This window comes from Eschrichtius robustus, chromosome 8 (genome assembly GCF_028021215.1).
Source record: "Eschrichtius robustus isolate mEscRob2 chromosome 8, mEscRob2.pri, whole genome shotgun sequence".
Classification (NCBI taxonomy): domain Eukaryota; kingdom Metazoa; phylum Chordata; class Mammalia; order Artiodactyla; family Eschrichtiidae; genus Eschrichtius; species Eschrichtius robustus.
Genome location: NC_090831.1, coordinates 88,510,399 through 88,529,952, shown reverse-complemented (window position 1 = coordinate 88,529,952; position 19,554 = coordinate 88,510,399). Strand labels below are relative to the sequence as shown.

Sequence of the window (19,554 nt, the reverse complement as noted above, 5' to 3'; positions counted from 1 at the left end):
AAACTCATGAAAAAAAGTATCTTACTCTCTAATAGATCAAACCAATTTGAAAGGTTTGAAAAAAATTAACTTAGAAAATGCCATTATTCAAATTATAATATGTAGTTTAGTGTGCATAATATACTGATGGGTAATTTACTACGAGGGATAGGGTCACTCACTATTTTAAAAAAAATTTCTTTTATATTATCACACTAGTACCTTTATAAATGTTAACTGTATTAGGTCAAATTACCTATATATTTGCATTTTAATTAAATCAATATTAACTTGACAAAATCGTATCATGTACTTGAAGGTGAACTATAAGTTATTAAGTATTTACTATGTGCCAAGCACCATACTAAGTGCTTTATGCACATTATCTCATTAAATCCTCCCAAACCCTTTCTTTCCCAATTTACAAATGGAAAAATAAAGTTTTGCAAGATTAAGTAACACTCCAAAGCCACACTTCTAATTATGTGGAAGGGCTGGGATTGAATGCAGGTCTGTCTAATTCCAAAACCTGGTTCTACACTTAAAGACAATGCTCAGAAACACAACATTTTTTTCTGTTTTGGTTTTTTCATATTTTTTTTAAAAACTGTTGAGATAACACATGGGCAAGGTAATCTTTCAAACATTTCAAAACAATATACAGTAAAGGTATCATGCCCACCCTTGACAATTGCCTTCTAGAGGTAACTACTGCTACTAGTTTTCAGAGATATTTGATGTCTTTCTTGTATTTATACACATACATAGAGCATTCTAATAGAGAAAGTAATTTTCAGGCTCTCCCTGATGACTAAGAAGAGGTTCCACCATTCCATAGTATATACTTTGGAGTTACATTAAATTAGTGTAATTTAGTTGTCAATTGCTCATTTATCTTGGGACAGAATACCAAATTTATGATTTTTACTTTCTATGAAATACTCTAAAAATACATATAAACATCCTGTATATGTTATAAAATGCATACCTACACATATATATATAAATTATTACTCATAACAACAACAAAAAAGGTTTCCAAAGACCAAAATTATATTTACTTACCCCAGAGCTGGAAATTGCAACATTAATCAAAGATGCACCCACAGCGCTAGAGGATGAGGCTTTATTCAAAGAGGCACCGCCATCCCTTTGGGAACAGCATGTAGCTTCCTGCTTAACACTGCTGCTATTGATCCTAGCAGATGCTCCACTTGCAGAGGAAAATTTGGATAAACAAGTGGTACCAGGCTGTTCTTGTACACTGTTTTGCTTTGCAGATGAGTTTTTTACATCATCTTCCCAGGAGCAAATAGTTGCAGCAAGGTTGGCTAGACGGCCCTTTCTGCCAACTGGAGTTGCTGAGGCATCTGAAAGGGATGGTTTGGGAGGGGAGGTAGCCTCTGACGGCATTGCTGAGATGGGTGAGCTTTCGTGTATATCATCTGAAAATGTTTTAAAAGTTAAAATTCATGAGTTATATGTGTGTGTAATAAAGGGATCACTCAAAACAAAAAAAAAGAAAGCTTTTCTCATATGCATGAAACTACCAAACTGCTTAAATTTGACAATATATTTTCAAATCAGATACTTAATCCAAATTTAAAAAAGGAAAAAAAAAGAACACTTTGTTACACCTATTTTTTTTCAATTATTTGATGGATTATGAATCTATAAGACACCATAGATTTAGGTTATATTTTTAGGATTAATTTATGATGTGATAACACTGCACAATTTAAGATTACATATTCAACATATTTGTTTTAAAAATGTATTAGACCAGTGCTGTACAACAGAACTTTCTGCAATGATGGAGATGTTCTATATCCATGGTGTCTAATACAGTAACAACTAGCCACATACGGCTAGTGAGCGTTTGAATTGTGGTAAGAGCAATAAGAAACTTCATTTCATTTTAATTAATTTAAGTTTAAAAGCTACATATGGCTAGTGGTTATGGTATTGGATAGCACAGGGTTAGACTAAAATGTTTTTCTGCACAGTTACTTCATTTGGAGATAAATCTCAAATAAGCAATACTTAACTTATGAAGGCCTGTATGCATAAAGAGTATATAGGGCAGTCAAAGTTCATGGCACTTTCTGTTCCAAACATTCAGTCAATGGAACAGATAGCCCTCCTGCTGTCCAAGGCTTGTAATTCTGTCTGAATCCTCAATTCTACTCCCCCAAAACCTCAGGGATCTTGCTCCAAATCACCCTTTCTTCCTTTCTACAAACTTTTTTTTCTACACATAAATATGCTCAAGTCTCTCTCATCTTAAAGCTGAAACCAAACATCCTCTCATCAATGTATACCCCCTTTTAGGTAATGTCCCTCTTTCCCTGCACTGTATTCACTCACCACGCAACTCCCTTCAACCTGCCTTCTGCCTACACCACTGCCCTGAAGTTGCTTTTGCTATTTTCACCAGATGCCCACACACTTTGCGGGCCTTGTACTTCCACGTGACATCATCCTCTATTAGTTCTGTCTTTGCGGCCTGTCCTTCGTGGTCTCCTTCTAACTACCAGCTACCTCCATTTGACTATCCCACGGACACCCCAAATAATATATCTGAAGTTGAAACTGCCCCCAGCACATTCCTCCTCATCGTGCCTCTTCCTCCCTTCTCCCTTACCATCCACCACCCAGTCATTAAGTCCCACAGATTCTATCTCCTAAATCTCTCAAATCCAGCCTCCTCTTCACTTTCACAGGCCGTCATCATTATGCCTGAATTACAGCACTGGCCTTCTAACTGGTGTTCCTGCTTGGAATCTCTACCCTCGTCAATCCCTCCTCAATTGTGATGCCAGAGTGATCTTTCTAAAACATTTGCCTACTTAAACTCTCTCAGTTCTTCTCCATCACCTCCTGGTTAAATTCCAAATGCTCTGGACCCTGCTGCTTTCTTCAAATTTATCTCTTGCTTTTCTACCACATGAACTATATACCAGAATACCTACTCTTTATACACACAGTATGCTCACGGTACCTCTGTGCTTTTCATCCACTTTGTTCTTTTTGCCTAGAATATCTCCACTGTCTGAAGCCAGCTGCCCCTCAAAGTCCAGGTTAATTATCTCTGCCTCCTCCAGAAAAGATTTCCTGACCACCACCCTCCCTACAATACCTTTTTGCATACCTTCATCATCTTCTTTAGAATAAGCACTGTCCTCTAAGTAGACGACAGTTTTACTGTTATGTTTTAGGAATGGGCTTAATAGACCTCTAGCTCCTCTAACTATTCTTTGTCAGAAAGAAAGGCTTCAGATAAATTATATTTTAGAATAATCCCTCAAACCTTTAATTGGCTATACCCACAGTCCTATATAGTACTCACTAAATCATTCATCACAAACACTTTATTCATAAGTTTCAATGCTTAAAATTAGACACGCTATGATGCCCTAATGAGATTTATTTTCAAGGCCGAGGTGGGCATTTGTTAACATTTGCTTTCAGCATATTCGAAATCACTGCTGCAAAGCTTCCTTCTCTAGGCTGTTTAGGGCCTTGGTTGTATTCTTGATCATGCACTAAATCACAACACTCTTTCTTTTTTTTAAAAGGAAAATCTCCACTCCTCTGCCCATAGATATTTCCTACAAAACAGAAATGGAACATTCTTCTATTGAGGCACATTTACTGGTTAGCCTCCTCAGACATTATAAAGAAGCATGGTTAACCCCACCAACTACTAAAATAAATAGTTACAATTTACAACGTGGACTATCAGCACCCTGTTAACATGCCCAAAAACATCGGGCAGGTCGTAAAAGTTGAGCCCTAGAGTCAGACAACTGGGGTTTGAATTTTAGCTGCTGCTGACTGTGGGCAGGCGTCTTAGTCTCTCTGAACCCAGTCTCCTCTTCTACAACATGAAGAAAAAGTAGTATGCATGTCATAAGATTGTTGTAAGAATTAAATGCTATATTACATTAGAATTTTAAAATATTTAGAACGCCTAGCATTTCACACAGTAAGTGTTTGCTCTTGAGATGATCATCACTGCCAGAAGGGATAATCTTAAACGTTTTTCTATCCAATACTTATCAAAATTTCAGTTAAAAGAATTGATATTTATGGAAGACTGCCTGAAATATATGTAGCCCATCCATTTCCTCAGATCACTTGGTCTTAATTCTGGCTATGTGTCAGAATTACCTACAGAGCTTTAAAAAAAGAGAAAGGAAGGAAGGAAGGAAGAAAGGGAGGGAGGGAGGAAGGAAGGAAGGAAGGGATAAAAAGCACACCCCAGGGCTCCACCGCTCTCTTGAGATTCCAATCCAGTGGTCTGATACATAGAAGCTGGGCTGAAAGCCAAACTTGAGGAACGCTTCCTTGGGTAAGGCCCAGTCGTCACCGAGCTGTCTACCTGCACTGTGCTGGCTCACTTTAGAACTGCATTTACTGAACTGAGCCTGGAGCCAGCTATCTGCCTACCTTGAGAAACCTTACACCTTCACTAGCTCCCACAGTTATCTTTAGGACCCAGGGAAGAAAGTTCTCTTAGGTCTTAGTGCCAACCACGGCTCTGTTTTTTGTTTTTGTTTTTGTTTTTATAAACATTAGTCATGTTATTGATAGCGTTTCACCTCTCTGCATTGGCTGCTAGCAAGTTCAGAACCATCTCTAGCAAGTGAGGAGGACCTTATGGCCTGTATTTAATAAACTAACTTTACCCTTCACTTTGTTTTTCCTTCTCTTCACCTTCATTTCCCCATTTTTCCCATTTTTTTTTTAAATTAATTAATTTATTTATTTTTGGCTGTGTTGGGTCTTCGTTTCTGTGTGAGGGCTTTCTCTAGTTGCGGCGAGCGGGGGTCACTCTTCATCGCGGTGCGCGGGCCTCTCACTATCGCGGCCTCTCTTGTTGCGGAGCACAGGCTCCAGACGCGCAGGCTCAGTAGTTGTGGCTCACGGGCCCAGTTGCTCTGCGGCACGTGGGATCCTCCCAGACCAGGGCTCGAACCCGTGTCCCCTGCATTGGCAGGCAGATTCTCAACCACTGCGCCACCAGGGAAGCCCCTCCCATTTTTAATATAGGTATTTTTGTAAGTCATCCCAAGGCTTTTTTTGTAACGAGGTAGGAGATAAGGTCTCCAAAAGATTACGGACCCATGAAAGGCAAAGATCAGGTCACTTTATCTGTCTCTGGCATCTTAGCATGAAAACACGCTTTGCAGGTGCTCGATAAATGTTTTCTGAAGTTTTCTTTCTCCCCTATTGAACAGCATTGCATACCTTAGTCACTCAAGTTTATTTAATTAGCGAAACCATGAAATAGGATTTCTTGAACACAGAGCTGAAGGGCAGCAATGCTGATAATGCTAAGAGTATAGTTTATTCTCTCCTGTTTTTATTGCAAATATAAGATGGTTCCGTTACAAGATCAGGGTTTTGTGAACCAGTCGAAGAACCTCATCGTCATCTACTTCGATGAGAACACAACCAACTGATAAACATATACTGATATACAAACCATTTGCGAGCAATGGATACTCAGGATATAGATCAAAAGCATTTACCTTTCATGTGTTAACTGATACATAAAATTTTCAACATACCAAGTTGAATCGTACTGACACAGATTTAAGGACCACACCATTCACATAGTTTATACCTGTCACATCATCATTATCCCAGTGACGCCGCTGCTCAGCCAGCTTTTGCATTCGTGTTTTGACTGAGGAGGCTGCAGTTCCTTCCAATCTTGAGTTTAGCCCTCTCCTCACTCCCAGCAGCGATGCCGGGGCGGCCACGGAATCACTGACACCAGCTGGCGCTTGTGGCTGCGCCTGAGGAGACATAGGACTCGGAGAACAAGGTTTTGCAGAAGCTGACTCAACCGGTTTTTCATTTTCCAAGTTGGAAACTTCTACTTCAGTGTTGTCAGAACAGCGTTTTTTTGATGGTGATGGTTTTGTGCAAGATTTCTCTAGATTAAAAAGGACAAAAAAATAAAAAATAAAAATTCTGTAATTCCTCACAGCATGAAAAACTTACAATAGGTACAAATTAATAAAACACTGTCTCTCTGTTCCTTTAAATGATTTTACTCACAACAAGAAATACGTAAAATTCTACTTTCTTTCGGTAACTTAGAAATCTGATATAAGATATTTCTCTTTAAACAAACATATAATTTATGGTTTAAAAAACCTTAATGAAAAAAATCTTCAAATAACATCCTCAAGATATATGCATAATATTCTATGTGGTCTTAAGACACTAGTAAATAAAAAGTGCACACACACAGAATAAGCAAATATTCTAAGGGATTTTAAAGATCATACAGCCCAATCACCACACTTTTAAATAAGAAAAATCAGGCCCAGAGAAATCAAGTTACCTGCTTAAAGTGACATAGCTGAGCTAAGGGTAGACACAAGCTTTCTGCTTTTAAAAACAATCTTTCATGAACAATAGTAAACAAGGGTAGAAGGGCACCTGGCTTGAGGTTTAGGAGGCAGAGAACCAAAAAATGACTGAATTATCTGGTCAATACCAAACAAATTCATTGGCACAAGTGTTTAACAACATTTTACATTTTAAACTTCCACAAACACCTATAAAATAAATTTAAAAGTCCTAAAAGAAAAAGGAGCTAGTCAAACACAAGGCATATAATTTTTACCCAAGAATGAGTTTTAATATATCTCCTGGAAAACTAATACTTTAAAAGGTAGGAATGTAAATTCCATAAGAAGTCAGTTTCACTGGCTGTCTAACCAAGTGTTCTTGTTCTGGTAGTAACCAAAGCATGATTAGTGGGAAGTCATGATTGCCCTCATAAACATCAATCTAATTAAATGTACATTTACATTTAATGAAACTTTCCAGTCTTCTGCAACTCATTTAAGGGTATATTTTCAACGAACTTATCTAATCATTTTTTGGACGTGTTCCTATTTAACATGCTTCACTATCTGGAAGTAAAGACTTCTTTGAGTTTACATTACTTATAACAGTAAATCTTTCCATTTAAGCATCAAAACACAGTTCCAACCACTAGTTTTCAAGTACATAGTACTCAATATTTGATTGCATAAACCCATGCCACAATGAAGAGATCCTGGACTGGAGCCAGGTCTCTATTTCCTATGTAATATATATGGCATTCCCTCCCTTCAAAATGTATTAACACACAAAAATAAATTCTCCTTCTATGGTTAGCTCACAAAATAATGAGAACCAGCACTATGCCCTCATCTCTTTTGTAATATTGGTTTTGCCCTCTGTAATACTCTTTTTCTATATGTATTTTAAATTTATACTAAGGGAAATGATCATCTCCAGATTATTCCAAATGCTTGGAAAAGATTAAGCCAGCTGACTGACGTAGGCTGAGGATGCCAGGATTTAGGAAAGAATAAGACAAGCTTCCAGGTGCGTGTGGGTTTGTTGGGGGTGGGGAGGGAGGTTACTTAATTTTGTTTCTGTTTAATTTCACCAGTTCTGTAGATTAACAACCTGTACTTTGTGCCCAGCCTGAGAGAGATGGTTCAGCAGACAGAGGATGAAAAGGCTCATTAAATTACAAGCATTTGCAGGCAGGTCTGCCTTTTGTTGCCCTGCTCACGCCACAGACACATCTGAACCTGGTGGTCAGCTGTGCTGGCACCTGTTGGGGTAGATAAACTCTATACCATGGCAGTATAAGTGCCCCAGTGCTCCTTTATTATTCTTCCCTGAGAGGTTTTAAGGATAATTTTGGAATGAGGAAAATAAAGTTCAACCAGTTAATCTGAAATATTTGTTAGAAATTCTGCTCTGGCCTGATAGGTTCTAGGCCTAATATAATAGGCCTGGAATACAAAAGGCTGATCTTTCTCCCAGAGGCTATGCCATCTGTCTCCCAAAGACCTTGGTTCTTCTGCATGAACAATAAAATGCTTGGCGCTTATCTCCTTTTAAAAAATGCAAAGTTTACTGTTCCCCACAAAGCCTTTTACCTTCACCACCAGACAGGGGCTGCTGGTTACTTGCTTCTGAAAGCGGCTCCCTGCCTCGCTTGGCTTGAGTCGCAGACCTTGCTGCTGGGGTGGGCCGCTCAGCCATTTTCCTCTGAAGATTCTCGCGTCTGGCACGGGTTCGTTCAAGCAGTTTCTACGTATATCAGAGCGTTAAAACACAAGTTTCATCAAAGGTTCAGAAAACTTCAGGTATCTTCTAAAATCACTAATTGCCATCATGTACGATAACAGTTAAATACATTTCAAAAGTGAAATCCTAAGTAATTAAGTCAAGATTCACCAAATGAACACCCCCATGTCAAAATTTAATTACAGACGTAATATGAACATTAAAGGGGGAGTAAAATGTGTTAAGTTAGTTGTATGAGATTTTAAACGGCCACAAATTTTTTTCTGCTTCCATCAAAAGCTATTTGAATTGGGATGGCCTTATGATTCACTTTGACCATTAACACGCAGCAGAAGTGACACTGTGTATGTGACTTCCAGTCCCAGGCCTCAAGAGGTCTTGCAGTTTCTGCTCTCACTCTCTTGGAACACTGCCTCCACATGAAGAAGCCCAGGTTAAGCCTGCTAGACACATGGCCCAGCTGACAGCCAGCATCAACCACCAGACCTGAGAGGAAGGCTATTTTAGACCATCCAGTCCCAGATAATTTGTATATCACTGCAGACTCCTATACGACTGCAGGGGACACCAGAAGCCCAGCCCAGCTGAGCCCAAATGCTAAGCCACTGAATCATGGAAAATAACGTGGTGGTTGTTTTAACCACTATGGTAGGCAGAATAATGGTCCCCCAAAGTTGTTCATTGTCCTAATCCCATGAACCTGTGAATATGTTACCTTACATGGCAAAAGAGACTTTGCTGACATGATTAAATTAATGACCTTGAGATGGAGAGATTATCCTGGATTTTCTGGGTGGGCCTCAAAAGGGCAATTGTCCTTATGAGGGAAAAGAGGCCCAGAAGCTCAGAGTCAGAGAAGATGTGACAAGGGAAGCCACAGGCCAAAAAATGCAGGCGGCCTCTATAGCTGGAAAAGGCGAGGAAACAGATTCTCCCTAGAGCGTCCAAAAGGAACACAATCCTGCTAACACCTTGATCTGAACTCAGCAAAACCTATCAGACTTCTGACCTACAGAAGATAATAAATATGTGTGATGTTAAGCCAGTAAATTTGTAATAATTCGTTGTAGCAGCAAAACTAATACAACCACTAAGATTTGGTGTGATGGCAAGAGATAACTGGCATAATAGTCCTTTGAAGACATAAGACACTTCCTAATAGAAAAATAAATAAGCCTAAATAATCTTATGTTTTATTTAATTAAATATCAATATACAATAAAACAGTTTTAAGTTGAAATCTTAGCCATTCCATAGAATCGTGAATACTACTCTTTTCTAACCCCAATGTATGCTCCTATTCAAATCAGTGTAGTATAGCAAACACTAGACCCTGTAAAACAATTCATTCTCCTTCAAATGAACACAACCGAAGGAGGCATGCAGATTACTGGCTGGAGTTTACACACTGCCCTGCAAACACAGATATAGCAGTTAGTGCAGACTACGGAATTAAACTCCATCTGACCTTTTTAATTGCTTAATTAAAACAGTAATAATTTTTTTAATCCTTCTGAGTATGCAAAAGAAGCATGAGCTAAATTTGGAAGAAGGCACAACTCTCTACTTAGGAATGATTTCTCATTGAAAGAAGTAACACTAAACCTAAATGCTATGTCACTGAAAGCGTAATTTATGAGCCAAATGCCTTCCAAAACACAAGACCTTCACCCTTTTTTTTAAAGTATTACACAAATTCATATATGTCTGATAATTTCTCCCACAATAAAATATATCACTCCCAAGATACAAAACTAGACTAACTATATTCATTCATGGACACGCCCACATTCCATCCTGGTCAGTTAGAATACTTATGAGTCAGTATATCTTCGGTTACTATGAGCAATGGGTCACAGAAGAATGTGGTTTTGCCATTCAAATATACACAAGTGTTCTTTTGCTACATTAGTTTCAAAAATTTCAAGATTAAAACGTATTAAAGTAGATAAGCAAAAAAGTTCCCTAATCTGTAAAATAAACCTAATAAGTACCAAAGATTATTAATGTAAAGAAATGATGTATGTAAAATACATAAACTCAACAGCTCAATAAATGTAAGTCACCCTTCCTTATAAAAATGTAACAGGAATTTAAGGGATCTTTTATTTATAAGGTACATTCCTTCAAATATCACACCTCCTTCTTCAAATAACAGAGGCATTAAAAAAAAAATACACTGCAATTACTAACATAATCAGGAAGGTATTCCACATGGATGAATCTAAGATAACTGAAGCATATAGTCCTAAAGCAATTTCTGCCCCATATCCCTCAAACTATTTCTGACAGAAATTTTTTCTAGGAGATATTACTGATTTTCTTGCCTTCTTAAACAAAGTAGACTCAATAACGATTAACTTATTATTTTCAAAATGCTGTAGCAGCATTCTTTCCCAGGTCATCACAGAGATTTCGTTTAATTCTGGAAAATTAGAGAAACTCTATCCAAAACAGTGATAGCATGTATGTCTATTTATATCACAAGAAAAGATGCTTTATGTATTTTAATTGTAGCTTTTTCTCTTTTAAGGTTCCTACATAGAAAGCTCTGACTTGGCACACCTAGCTCTGCGTTTCTCTGTGCTAGTCTTGGAGTGGGATGACCATCACTCGTGAGCAGATCTTCACACTAAGAGGCTAATACTGACATCATGAGTAGTAAGTTGATGGTTTTAAATCCACCTAACAACAATTACAACAATCACTAATGCTTATACAGGACTTAATATAAAGTACTTTCAGTGTCTGCACGCACTAACTCATTTCATCTTCAAAATATGATTTGGTAAAATTCTGTTTTTACTACTGTTTTACAGATGAAGAAACTCAGGCAGGGGTTAAATAACAAGCCATAGGTCACACAGTTAAGAAGTGTCAAGGCAGGGACTTCCCTGGTGGCGCAGTGGTCAAGAATTCATCTGCCAATGCAGGGGACACAGGTTCGAGCCCTGGTCCGGGAAGATCCCATATGCCGCAGCAACTAAGCCCACGAGCCACAACTACTGAGCCCGCGAGCCACAACTACTAAGCTCGTGTGCCTAGAGCCCGTGCTCCGCAACAAGAGAAGCCACCACTGCCTGCAACTAGAGAAAGCCAGCGCACAGCAACAAAAGACCCAACGTGGACAAAAATTTAAAAAATTAAAAAAAAAAAAAAAAAAACAGTGGCAAGCCAAGATTCAGAACCAGGCTCCGGAGTCTGGACTCTTAACTACTTTGCTATAAACTATCTTTTGACTAAATCCAATTGCTCTTTTAAAGAACTTATCATCAGCAAAACTAACCAAATTCATACAATCAATATAACTTTTTAAATACTATCTGCTGATCATAGTAATAAACATGTGCCTTAACTGCTTGTTCATCCATAAATCAAGATGGATTCTTCATCTCTGGTTGGTCCATGAAGAACATTAGGAAGACATGGTCCTGTGGACCCTGTCTAGATGCTGATTCAAACAAACTGCAAAAACATGAGACACTTAAGGAAAACTGAACACTTACAATGTTTGATGATATTAAGGAACTGCTGTTGATTTTTTAGGTGTGATAGTAGCATTATGATTTTTTTTAAGTCTTTAGTGTTCAGTGATAAATACTTAAGTACTTACATATAAAATTATATGATCTCTAGAATTTGCTTCCAAATAATTCAGTGGGAGGGATTAGAAGGGGATACAGTAAAACAATATGGCCACGTGTTGCTGGGTGGTGGAGGCATTATATTTGAAATTTTCTACAATAGAGAAAACAATATTGCTAAAATGTCCGAACAGTTACTGTTGTATATAATTATTGGCCTGTAAAATAATTTGCACTGAATGGCTCTCTTCCGTATCAATTCGGCAGAACATTATTGGATGTGCTTGATGTTAGGGAAACATCTCTCTGAATAGGAAACAACAGTCCTACCTTCAAGAAGCTTACATTCTAACAGAAGACATGTTCAACGGGTAAATAAATGCAAGTGAGATGGGTACTGTGAAAGGTGATCTCCCCTCTGAAGAAGGGGAATCAAACTGTGAGCTGCAGGTTGAAACAGTTTGCCAGGCAGAAGCGGCAGGGAGAGGACAGTGTGCCAGACAGCACGAGTAACAGCAGGGAGGAGAACCATTGCACAACAGCCTTGTCTGAGGAAACAAGAGTTTACGATAGTTGTAGCCTTTCTCAACTAGAGTTACCAAGAGGATTAATCCCTAATGCCCTGGCATTAATGTAATGAATTAACATCTCTCCTATGCCTGTAGGGTGGTCTGGTTAAGAACCACCCTTGGGAAAACTGAGAAAACAGTTCTCTCAAATAATTTTCCCTGTTCTACGGTTCTGATAAGGAACTCTGGTTGAGACAGTCATTTTAACTGACTTCCAATTTTTTTTTTTAGACAAGGAACTGTACCAGTTAGTTTCACTGTGCAAAAATGTTATGAATGCTATAATTAAGCACCTAATCTTTGGAAACAATTCAAATTGTTCACTCATTACCAATTAAGGAAAAGATGTCAAAGCTGTTTATTCCAACTGCAATCGATCTAACTTTTCATAACATAAACCATATATATTTCTGAGCACACTCTAAAATGAAAAGTTTCTTTTAAAGAAAAGTTTCTTTCAGCTGAGATTTGTACTAGCTTCAGAATAACATTTTTAAGTAAAACATAGTACAATTTTCAGCCAACTTTCAAAATGCTTTGTCCTGTCAGTTACCTAGGAGAATGAGAATGAAAATATTCAGAACACATAGGGCTAATATTTTAAGGAATCCTATTCTAAGTTGGAACATAATGTATCCTTTTTAACTTCAATGTAAGTGAAAAATATGTAGTGCACGACCAGCTCTACTCTTTACAGCTAATACAAAAATGTGTTCAGGATTTTTCTGTTAGAATATTTAAGGTTAACGAATTGATGTGTTTTCCCCCAGAGATGATTGAGAATTTGTAAACAAAAATAAACACTGTTGTGTTTGAACACAAGTAAACTCTAATTGTTGAAACTTTTAGTATCTTAGGATTGTAAGTACATCTCAAAAAAAAAAAGTATTACCACTCTCCATTCAATTTTTCAATCTAGTGCAGAGACATTTTTAGGCTCACTTTGCAACAACTGTTATTTTTTGAGTTGAAACTTGCACAACAACCTAAAAAATGAGGAACTGTCCTGGAAGAAAAGGGAGTGGAAATTCCTGAGTGTGTCAAAGTACATTGTCAACAAGAAGCCAAAGCTAGACAAATAATCGACACAATAACGATGTAATTAATCCATATTTAATTTCCAAAGAACAAAAGATGAGTGAAGTATTGCTGTAATGGTATGCTCCATAAACATACCCAAAAAGGTTTATTTCTTTACTATTTTTTTTTTAAATCGTGGGCTATTAATTTTGGTTTGTACGTATTCGGCTAACACTGTTTCCTTTCACTTTGTATCAATCTCAGGTATGAATCTTCTTCGCTAGTTAGCTGAGCAATAGAATCTGAAGGAACTACTGACTTTATAAGAACGGATGCAATGGTTTCAGGCACCGGCTTATTTTAACGTTTTGCTGTCATTTCGTTCACAGCATCCTTAAATGCACGGCTCCTCTGCGGGCCACACGAACCCTGCAAATCACATTCCATCCCATTTCCGGGCGGCGGCTGCACACACAGCACTGAGTCACTCGGACACCCGACTCCACCTCGCAAGTTACCCCGGCTTTTACTTCCAGCGGGATCTTTTGGTCAGGCCCCCACCACACCCTCGCAAGGGACAGGGATCCACTCCAGAGGGGCACATAATAACCGGGGCTGACAGGAAGTTTTTTCACTACTGCTACTGAGGACAGACTCAAAGCTTTCCCCCCCCCCCCAGAGCTTCATCTGCAGGATAAGAACAAGAAAACCGCAAAAGAACTGCAGCCGCAGAGCAGAGGGAACCAGCGGCCCCCTCCTGGCTTCCCCAGTCCTACACCCGCACGCACACTCTGCGCACGCGCGCGCACGCGCTCTCCGCCCGGTGGGCCCGGAGGTAGACAGAAGGTGGGAAGGGAGGGTGGGGGCCGAGAGGGGTCATGGCTGGCTCTGCCCGCAAGTTTTCTCACCTCGGTAAACGGGTCCATCGCCCGGGGCTTCACGTGTCGATTGCGAGACGACCGAAACGGTGGTTCAAATTCGGAAAAAGAAAAGAAGTGAGTGCCGGCTCAGTGTGTCACTTGGAGAAAACAAGAAGTCCGGGGCAGGGGAACTCTCCCAACCTACTCTCCTCTTCCCCACAGCCTCCAGTGTCACACTCGGCCTTCAGCGGCGGTTCAAATTTGAATTTCAGCGCCGGGAGCCGCGCGCATGCGCGCGGGGCGGGGCGGGGGCAGGGCACGCCTCTCCCCGCACCAGCGCTGGATCACGTGGCCTTGTCCGGGCTGGGAGGTTCCCAAGGGTGGCTTAGCCTTCTCAGGGATAGCCCACCCTTGGCGGCGGAGATGCGGAGGTAGGTGCTGCGCTCGGCCCTTCAACTGCCTCTGGGCTCGAAGCCCCACCCCAAACGCTCGCACACCCCAGCCTGTTTAAGCAGGTCCCTTCGCGCCTGTGCTTGGGCGTTTCCGCTTTCCTTAATTCCTAAATTTAGGATTAAGGGCCCTTCTGTTTGAAATCCCACTGGACCATGGACCTGACATAGCTTTCTGTCCACCTGCCCGCCCGCCCCTACTTCACTCCAAGGGGGACTCAGGCTTGGCCTTCTTGAGGGCCAGGTCTACTGGGCCCCCGGACACTTGGGGCTAATGACCAGTTAGACACCTTGGGCACTGGCCTTTCTCACTGGGAAAGTAAGGTTAACATTAACAGACCGTGTGTAAAGAGTTTATACACAAAACACCTGTCGTCCCTTTTTATTTTAATCCCATCAAACTGCATGCAGTGTTAGAACTGAGAAGCTACCCACTTTAATCCTCCCTTTTACAGCTAAGAGAAGGGAGACCCTGAGACATTAAGTGACTGGTCCAGGAGAAATGAAAATCCCATTCTCAGCTCATAGTCTGCTTTCCACCGCTGAATCAAGCTGTATTTCATGATTATTCTCTGTAGATTACTGAGAATTGTAAAGTACGTTTTATAGTTACTGTATCAGATTTATTTCTTATTTAGTAAGTCTGTACTAGGGCTTGTTACAAAGACAACAAACAGGTTTGGACTTCTTCATCTGTAACACAGAGTAGATTGCTGAGTGACTGCCCAACGGCTGAACAGGCCAAAACTATTTCTCCCAAGTAAGAAGTTTCGGTGTATTTAATAACGTTTCCATCTTAGCAGTCAGTAAACATTACAAAAAGTATTTCACTAATAATATCTCTAATTTGAATTTTGGTGCTATACGTTGTAATGGAAAGAATTCTGAGTGTGGGATAAGAAGAAACTCCTTGAGGTCTTGGCTCCACCAAGACCATGTGACCTTAGGCTTTAGGCAAATCATTTAACTCAGTTATTTATTAGACCTTTCTGGGGAGTCATAGTCTCCTTTGAAAGTACAATTAAAGCTGAAAAATGCCCACTCAATCACAAAATGTTTAAGATATGATTCCATGAAGTTCATGGTCACCAGGTTAGCCTCTTTGGATTTTAGTTTACTCATCGGTAAAACAGGAATAATCGGCTGCCCTGCCAGTCCTCAGAGTTGTTGGGAGGATCAGGTGAAAAATTAAAAGAGATCCAAAAGTATTCTGTAATAAGTAATAAGCCCCTATCCAAGTGTTTGCTGTATCGAATTATTAATATTTAACTCAAAATATGCTACTTAAGAACCAAAGAGAAAAGCCGCTTGAATTTTTTTCCAGTGCTGGACCAGAAAGTGGTGGGTGTATTGAGGAGTGCGGGTTCAGGAGGAAGTTTACGCGACATTGGAAAATGAGTCAATAGAAATTTATGAAACCTTGCGCCTTCCGGCTTTGGCCTCTGTGAGCCTTAGATTCTTTATGACCAGATCCTAGTTAAGACTAAAAGAGATAAATACAGCAAGTCACCCAATATAACTACCCAAAACATTTAGTTTATCTTTCTTCACAATCCCCCTGTCTTTACCCTGATGATGATAATAGCAAACCACCACACGGTAGCTGAAGTTCGTTAAACACCTACCATGTGCCCGAAGCTGTGCTAGAGACTCAAGTCTACTCTCTTAGAATACTGCAACTATCTGCTAACAGTTCTCCCTATTTCCCTTCTTACCCTCTGATAGTTCACGCTTCAGTTTATAAGCTAGAATTACTTTTCTCCTCTTGAAAATTGTGTTATAAAATATTTCCACTTTACCAAAAAATTAATGAATGGAACAGATAACTGTGTACCCACCACCTAGCTTAAAAAATATGTACTTTTATAATTGAAGTCTCCTGTGTATTCCTCCTTAATTAATTCCTCCTTAATCCCCAGGGGTAAAACTATCCTGATTTTCATGTTTATCATTCCCATGAAATGTATGTACTTTTATTACATCTACATATATATCCATATCAATATATAGTGTTTTACATAAATTTTATTTTTACTGTAAGTAAAAATTTCTGCAGTTGGTTTCTTTTCTGAATATTGTCTTTATGAGATTCATCCTCACTAACAGGTATAGCTGCATTTTATTCATTCTCACTGCTGTATTCTATTGTATTAATATACTTGTAATTTATGTATCCATTATCCTGTTAATGGACATTTAGCTCATTTCCAGTTTTTCATTCCAAAGACCCCATGATGCCATGAATATTTTTATGTCTCCTTATACATACATGCAAAACTTTCTCTAGAATAATATACCTAGGAATTAGAGGATCATTTCAATAAATATATTTCAATATTATTGCCAGATATTAAAAATAAATTGCTCTTCAAAACGATTGTAACAATTTATATTCCAATCAGCTTTAAATGAGCATGCCTGCTACTCTAGTGCCTCCCTAGTACTTGGATACTTTTTAGATTCTGTCATTCTTGTTTGTATGCATTTATCCTATTACTAATGGAAGTGAACATTATTTCATGTGTTTATTGGCCTTTAAGTTTTCCTTTTCTGTGAATTTCAAATTCATATCCTTTGCCCATTTTTCTATGTGGTTGCTTTTTCTTATTGATTTGTAGGCTTTTGTTGCTTGTTTACTATTTTCCGGGAAAATAACTCTTTCTGGTTTTTTGGCTGGCAAAATCTTTTCCTAGTTTATGGTTTGTCTTTTCACTTTAGGATGTCTTGGATGTACAGAAGTGTTTCCTATTAATATAATTAAATATATGTATATTTTCCAGTAGGGTTTGTGCTTTTTATGTCTCAAGAAATCCTTCCCTTTCCCTATCCTGAAGTTGTAAATATATTCTCTCATATTTTCTTCTAAAAAGCATGGGTTTTTCATGGTTTTGTCTTTAAATTATCTGGATTGATCTTGTTTTTTGTTTGGATAACCCAGTGTCTTAGCAGCAGTTATTTAATTGTCCATTCTTTCCCCACTGACCTTAATGCCACTTTTGTCATGTACCAACTTCTCCTGTATATGTAGGTCTATTTAGGAGCTCTTTATTCTGTTCTACTGGTTTATTTGTCTATTCCTCACCCAATATCGAACTGTTTTCATTATGTGTTGATATCTGATAGGGCAAATTAAAAATTGACGTGGTTAATTTTGTCCCCTTATTCTTCCATATAAATTTTGGGGTCAGATTGTCAAGTGCCACAAAGGAAAAAAAAAATCCTCTTGAGGTTTGTAATTGGAATCCTACTGAATTTATCAAATAATTTGGAGGAAAATGACATCTTTGTGATATCAAACCTTTCCATTTGTGAACATGGATATATCTTCATTAATTTAAGCCTTCTTTAATATCATCCAAAAATGTTTATAATGTACTTCCATAAGGATCTTTAAACTCTTTAATCTGTTCCTGTGTATCTTTTTTGTTGTTATTGCTTTTATAAATGGTATCTTTTAATTATATTTTAAAACTCTGTTATTGATATATAGGAACATGATTATTGCAAACCTATTGAGCAATCTTATTAGTTTTAGCAATTTATTCATAGAGTGGGAGCTTTTTAAAATGTAAATTGTACAGTGTCAATTTCTTGTTGTGAGCCAGTTTATGTCTTCTGTTGCAATTAGAATAATATCCAAATTCTTTATCATACCTACAGGGCCCTACATGACCTGAACCTTGCTTGCCTCTCCTAGTATCCTAATATTCTCCAGATACCACAGTACTCTCCCTTCTTTTTCCCACTAGTCTCCAGCCTCATAGGACTTTTTTCTAGTCATAAAAATAGGCCAAATTTCTTCCTGCCTCAAGAACTTTCTATTCCCCTGGATATTTGTAGATCTACCCATGGCTGGCTGCTCATTAATTGGGTCTAAGCTCAAATGTGCTATCTCCTCAAGAAGACTTGTCTGATCAGGTGGCCACACCCCTCCTCTCTCCCCCCCAAGTCATGTTCTATCCCATTACTCTGTTATATTTTCTTCATTGCATTTACCATTTACGTGGGATCATTTTAGATATGTGTTTAAGTTTATCATCTATCTACCTCTTCTACTAGACTATAAGCGATGGAATGGCAGGGACTTGTCTTGTTGGTAATTGTAACCTAGCAGCTTCAGGGCACACGAGTTCAGTAGATATTTGTTGAATGAATGAATGTAAGATAACTATTATTCCTTTTTTAGAGATGAAGAAACTGAGATGCAAAGAGGCTAAGTGATTGCTCTAAGTCCATCACCTATAACTTGAACCAGATCTGCCTGACTTCAAATCCTGTTTATGATCTTGACATTTCAGTTAATTTATTTATTTTGATCACCAAAGACACAATAATGATGTAAATGTGCTCTTGAGCTATATCTAAGGTGCTGAATACATAGTAACCATGTTTTTCTCTTAAAATTGTTTTAAAAAAAATTTTTAAATACTAAGGAAAGAAAATAAATATATTATATTCACATGATTATTACCAGTTAGTTATACAGTTTGGCCTAACAATGATAGTATTCTGAAAGTCATCAAAAGTGTCTTCTCTAGTTATTCAAATAAAAATGACAATTTCTCAAGTTATTTAGGTAAAGACCACAGCTTATTATATTAATTTAAGAATAGAATCAAGGCTATGTGCTCTAGAGCCCGCGAGCCACAACTACTGAGCCTGTGAGCCACAACTACTGAAGCCCATGTGCCTAGAGCCCATGCTGTGCAACATGAGAAGCCACCGCAATGAGAAGCCCGCTCACTGCAATGAAGAGTAGCCCCCGCTCGCCGCAACTAGAGAAAGCCTGCGCAGCAACAAAGACCCAACGCAGCCAAAAATAAATTATTTATTTATTTATTAAAAAAAAAAGAATAGAGTCAAGGCTCTGAAGAAGAGATAACTAGAGATTAAAGGTAGCCCAAGTAAATGAATATTTGCTCCTTCTAAGATCCTTTTCAACAAAGGAAATAGTAATCATGTTTTCACAGATAAAATT

At 38.5% G+C, this 19,554-nt stretch overlaps 2 protein-coding genes across 5 annotated transcripts in view; one reads left to right on the top strand and one right to left on the bottom strand.

Moving 5' to 3' along the window:
* The window catches only part of ANLN (anillin, actin binding protein), a 54,261-nt gene extending 39,858 nt beyond the window's left edge, over positions 1–14,403 (bottom strand). For 2 of the 3 annotated variants that reach the window (XM_068549302.1, XM_068549304.1), the window contains exons 1-4: positions 14,176–14,402; positions 7,944–8,097; positions 5,612–5,926; positions 1,045–1,424 (exon numbers count right to left, since the gene is read on the bottom strand). In XM_068549302.1, the coding sequence (XP_068405403.1) occupies positions 1,045–1,424; positions 5,612–5,926; positions 7,944–8,097; positions 14,176–14,193 (867 nt within the window). In that variant the 5' untranslated portion in view covers positions 14,194–14,402. Of the gene's footprint in view, positions 1–1,044; positions 1,425–5,611; positions 5,927–7,943; positions 8,098–14,175 lie in introns of all 3 variants that reach the window. The other variant, XM_068549303.1, reaches the window with a different exon arrangement.
* A 76-nt stretch (positions 14,404–14,479) lies between these two features.
* MATCAP2 (microtubule associated tyrosine carboxypeptidase 2) overlaps positions 14,480–19,554 on the top strand; it is a 94,412-nt gene continuing 89,337 nt past the window's right edge. The window contains exon 1 of one of the 2 annotated variants that reach the window (XM_068550046.1): positions 14,480–14,558. The gene's annotated coding sequence lies outside the window, so the exon portion shown is untranslated. The remainder of the gene's footprint in view (positions 14,559–19,554) is intronic. The other variant, XM_068550045.1, reaches the window with a different exon arrangement.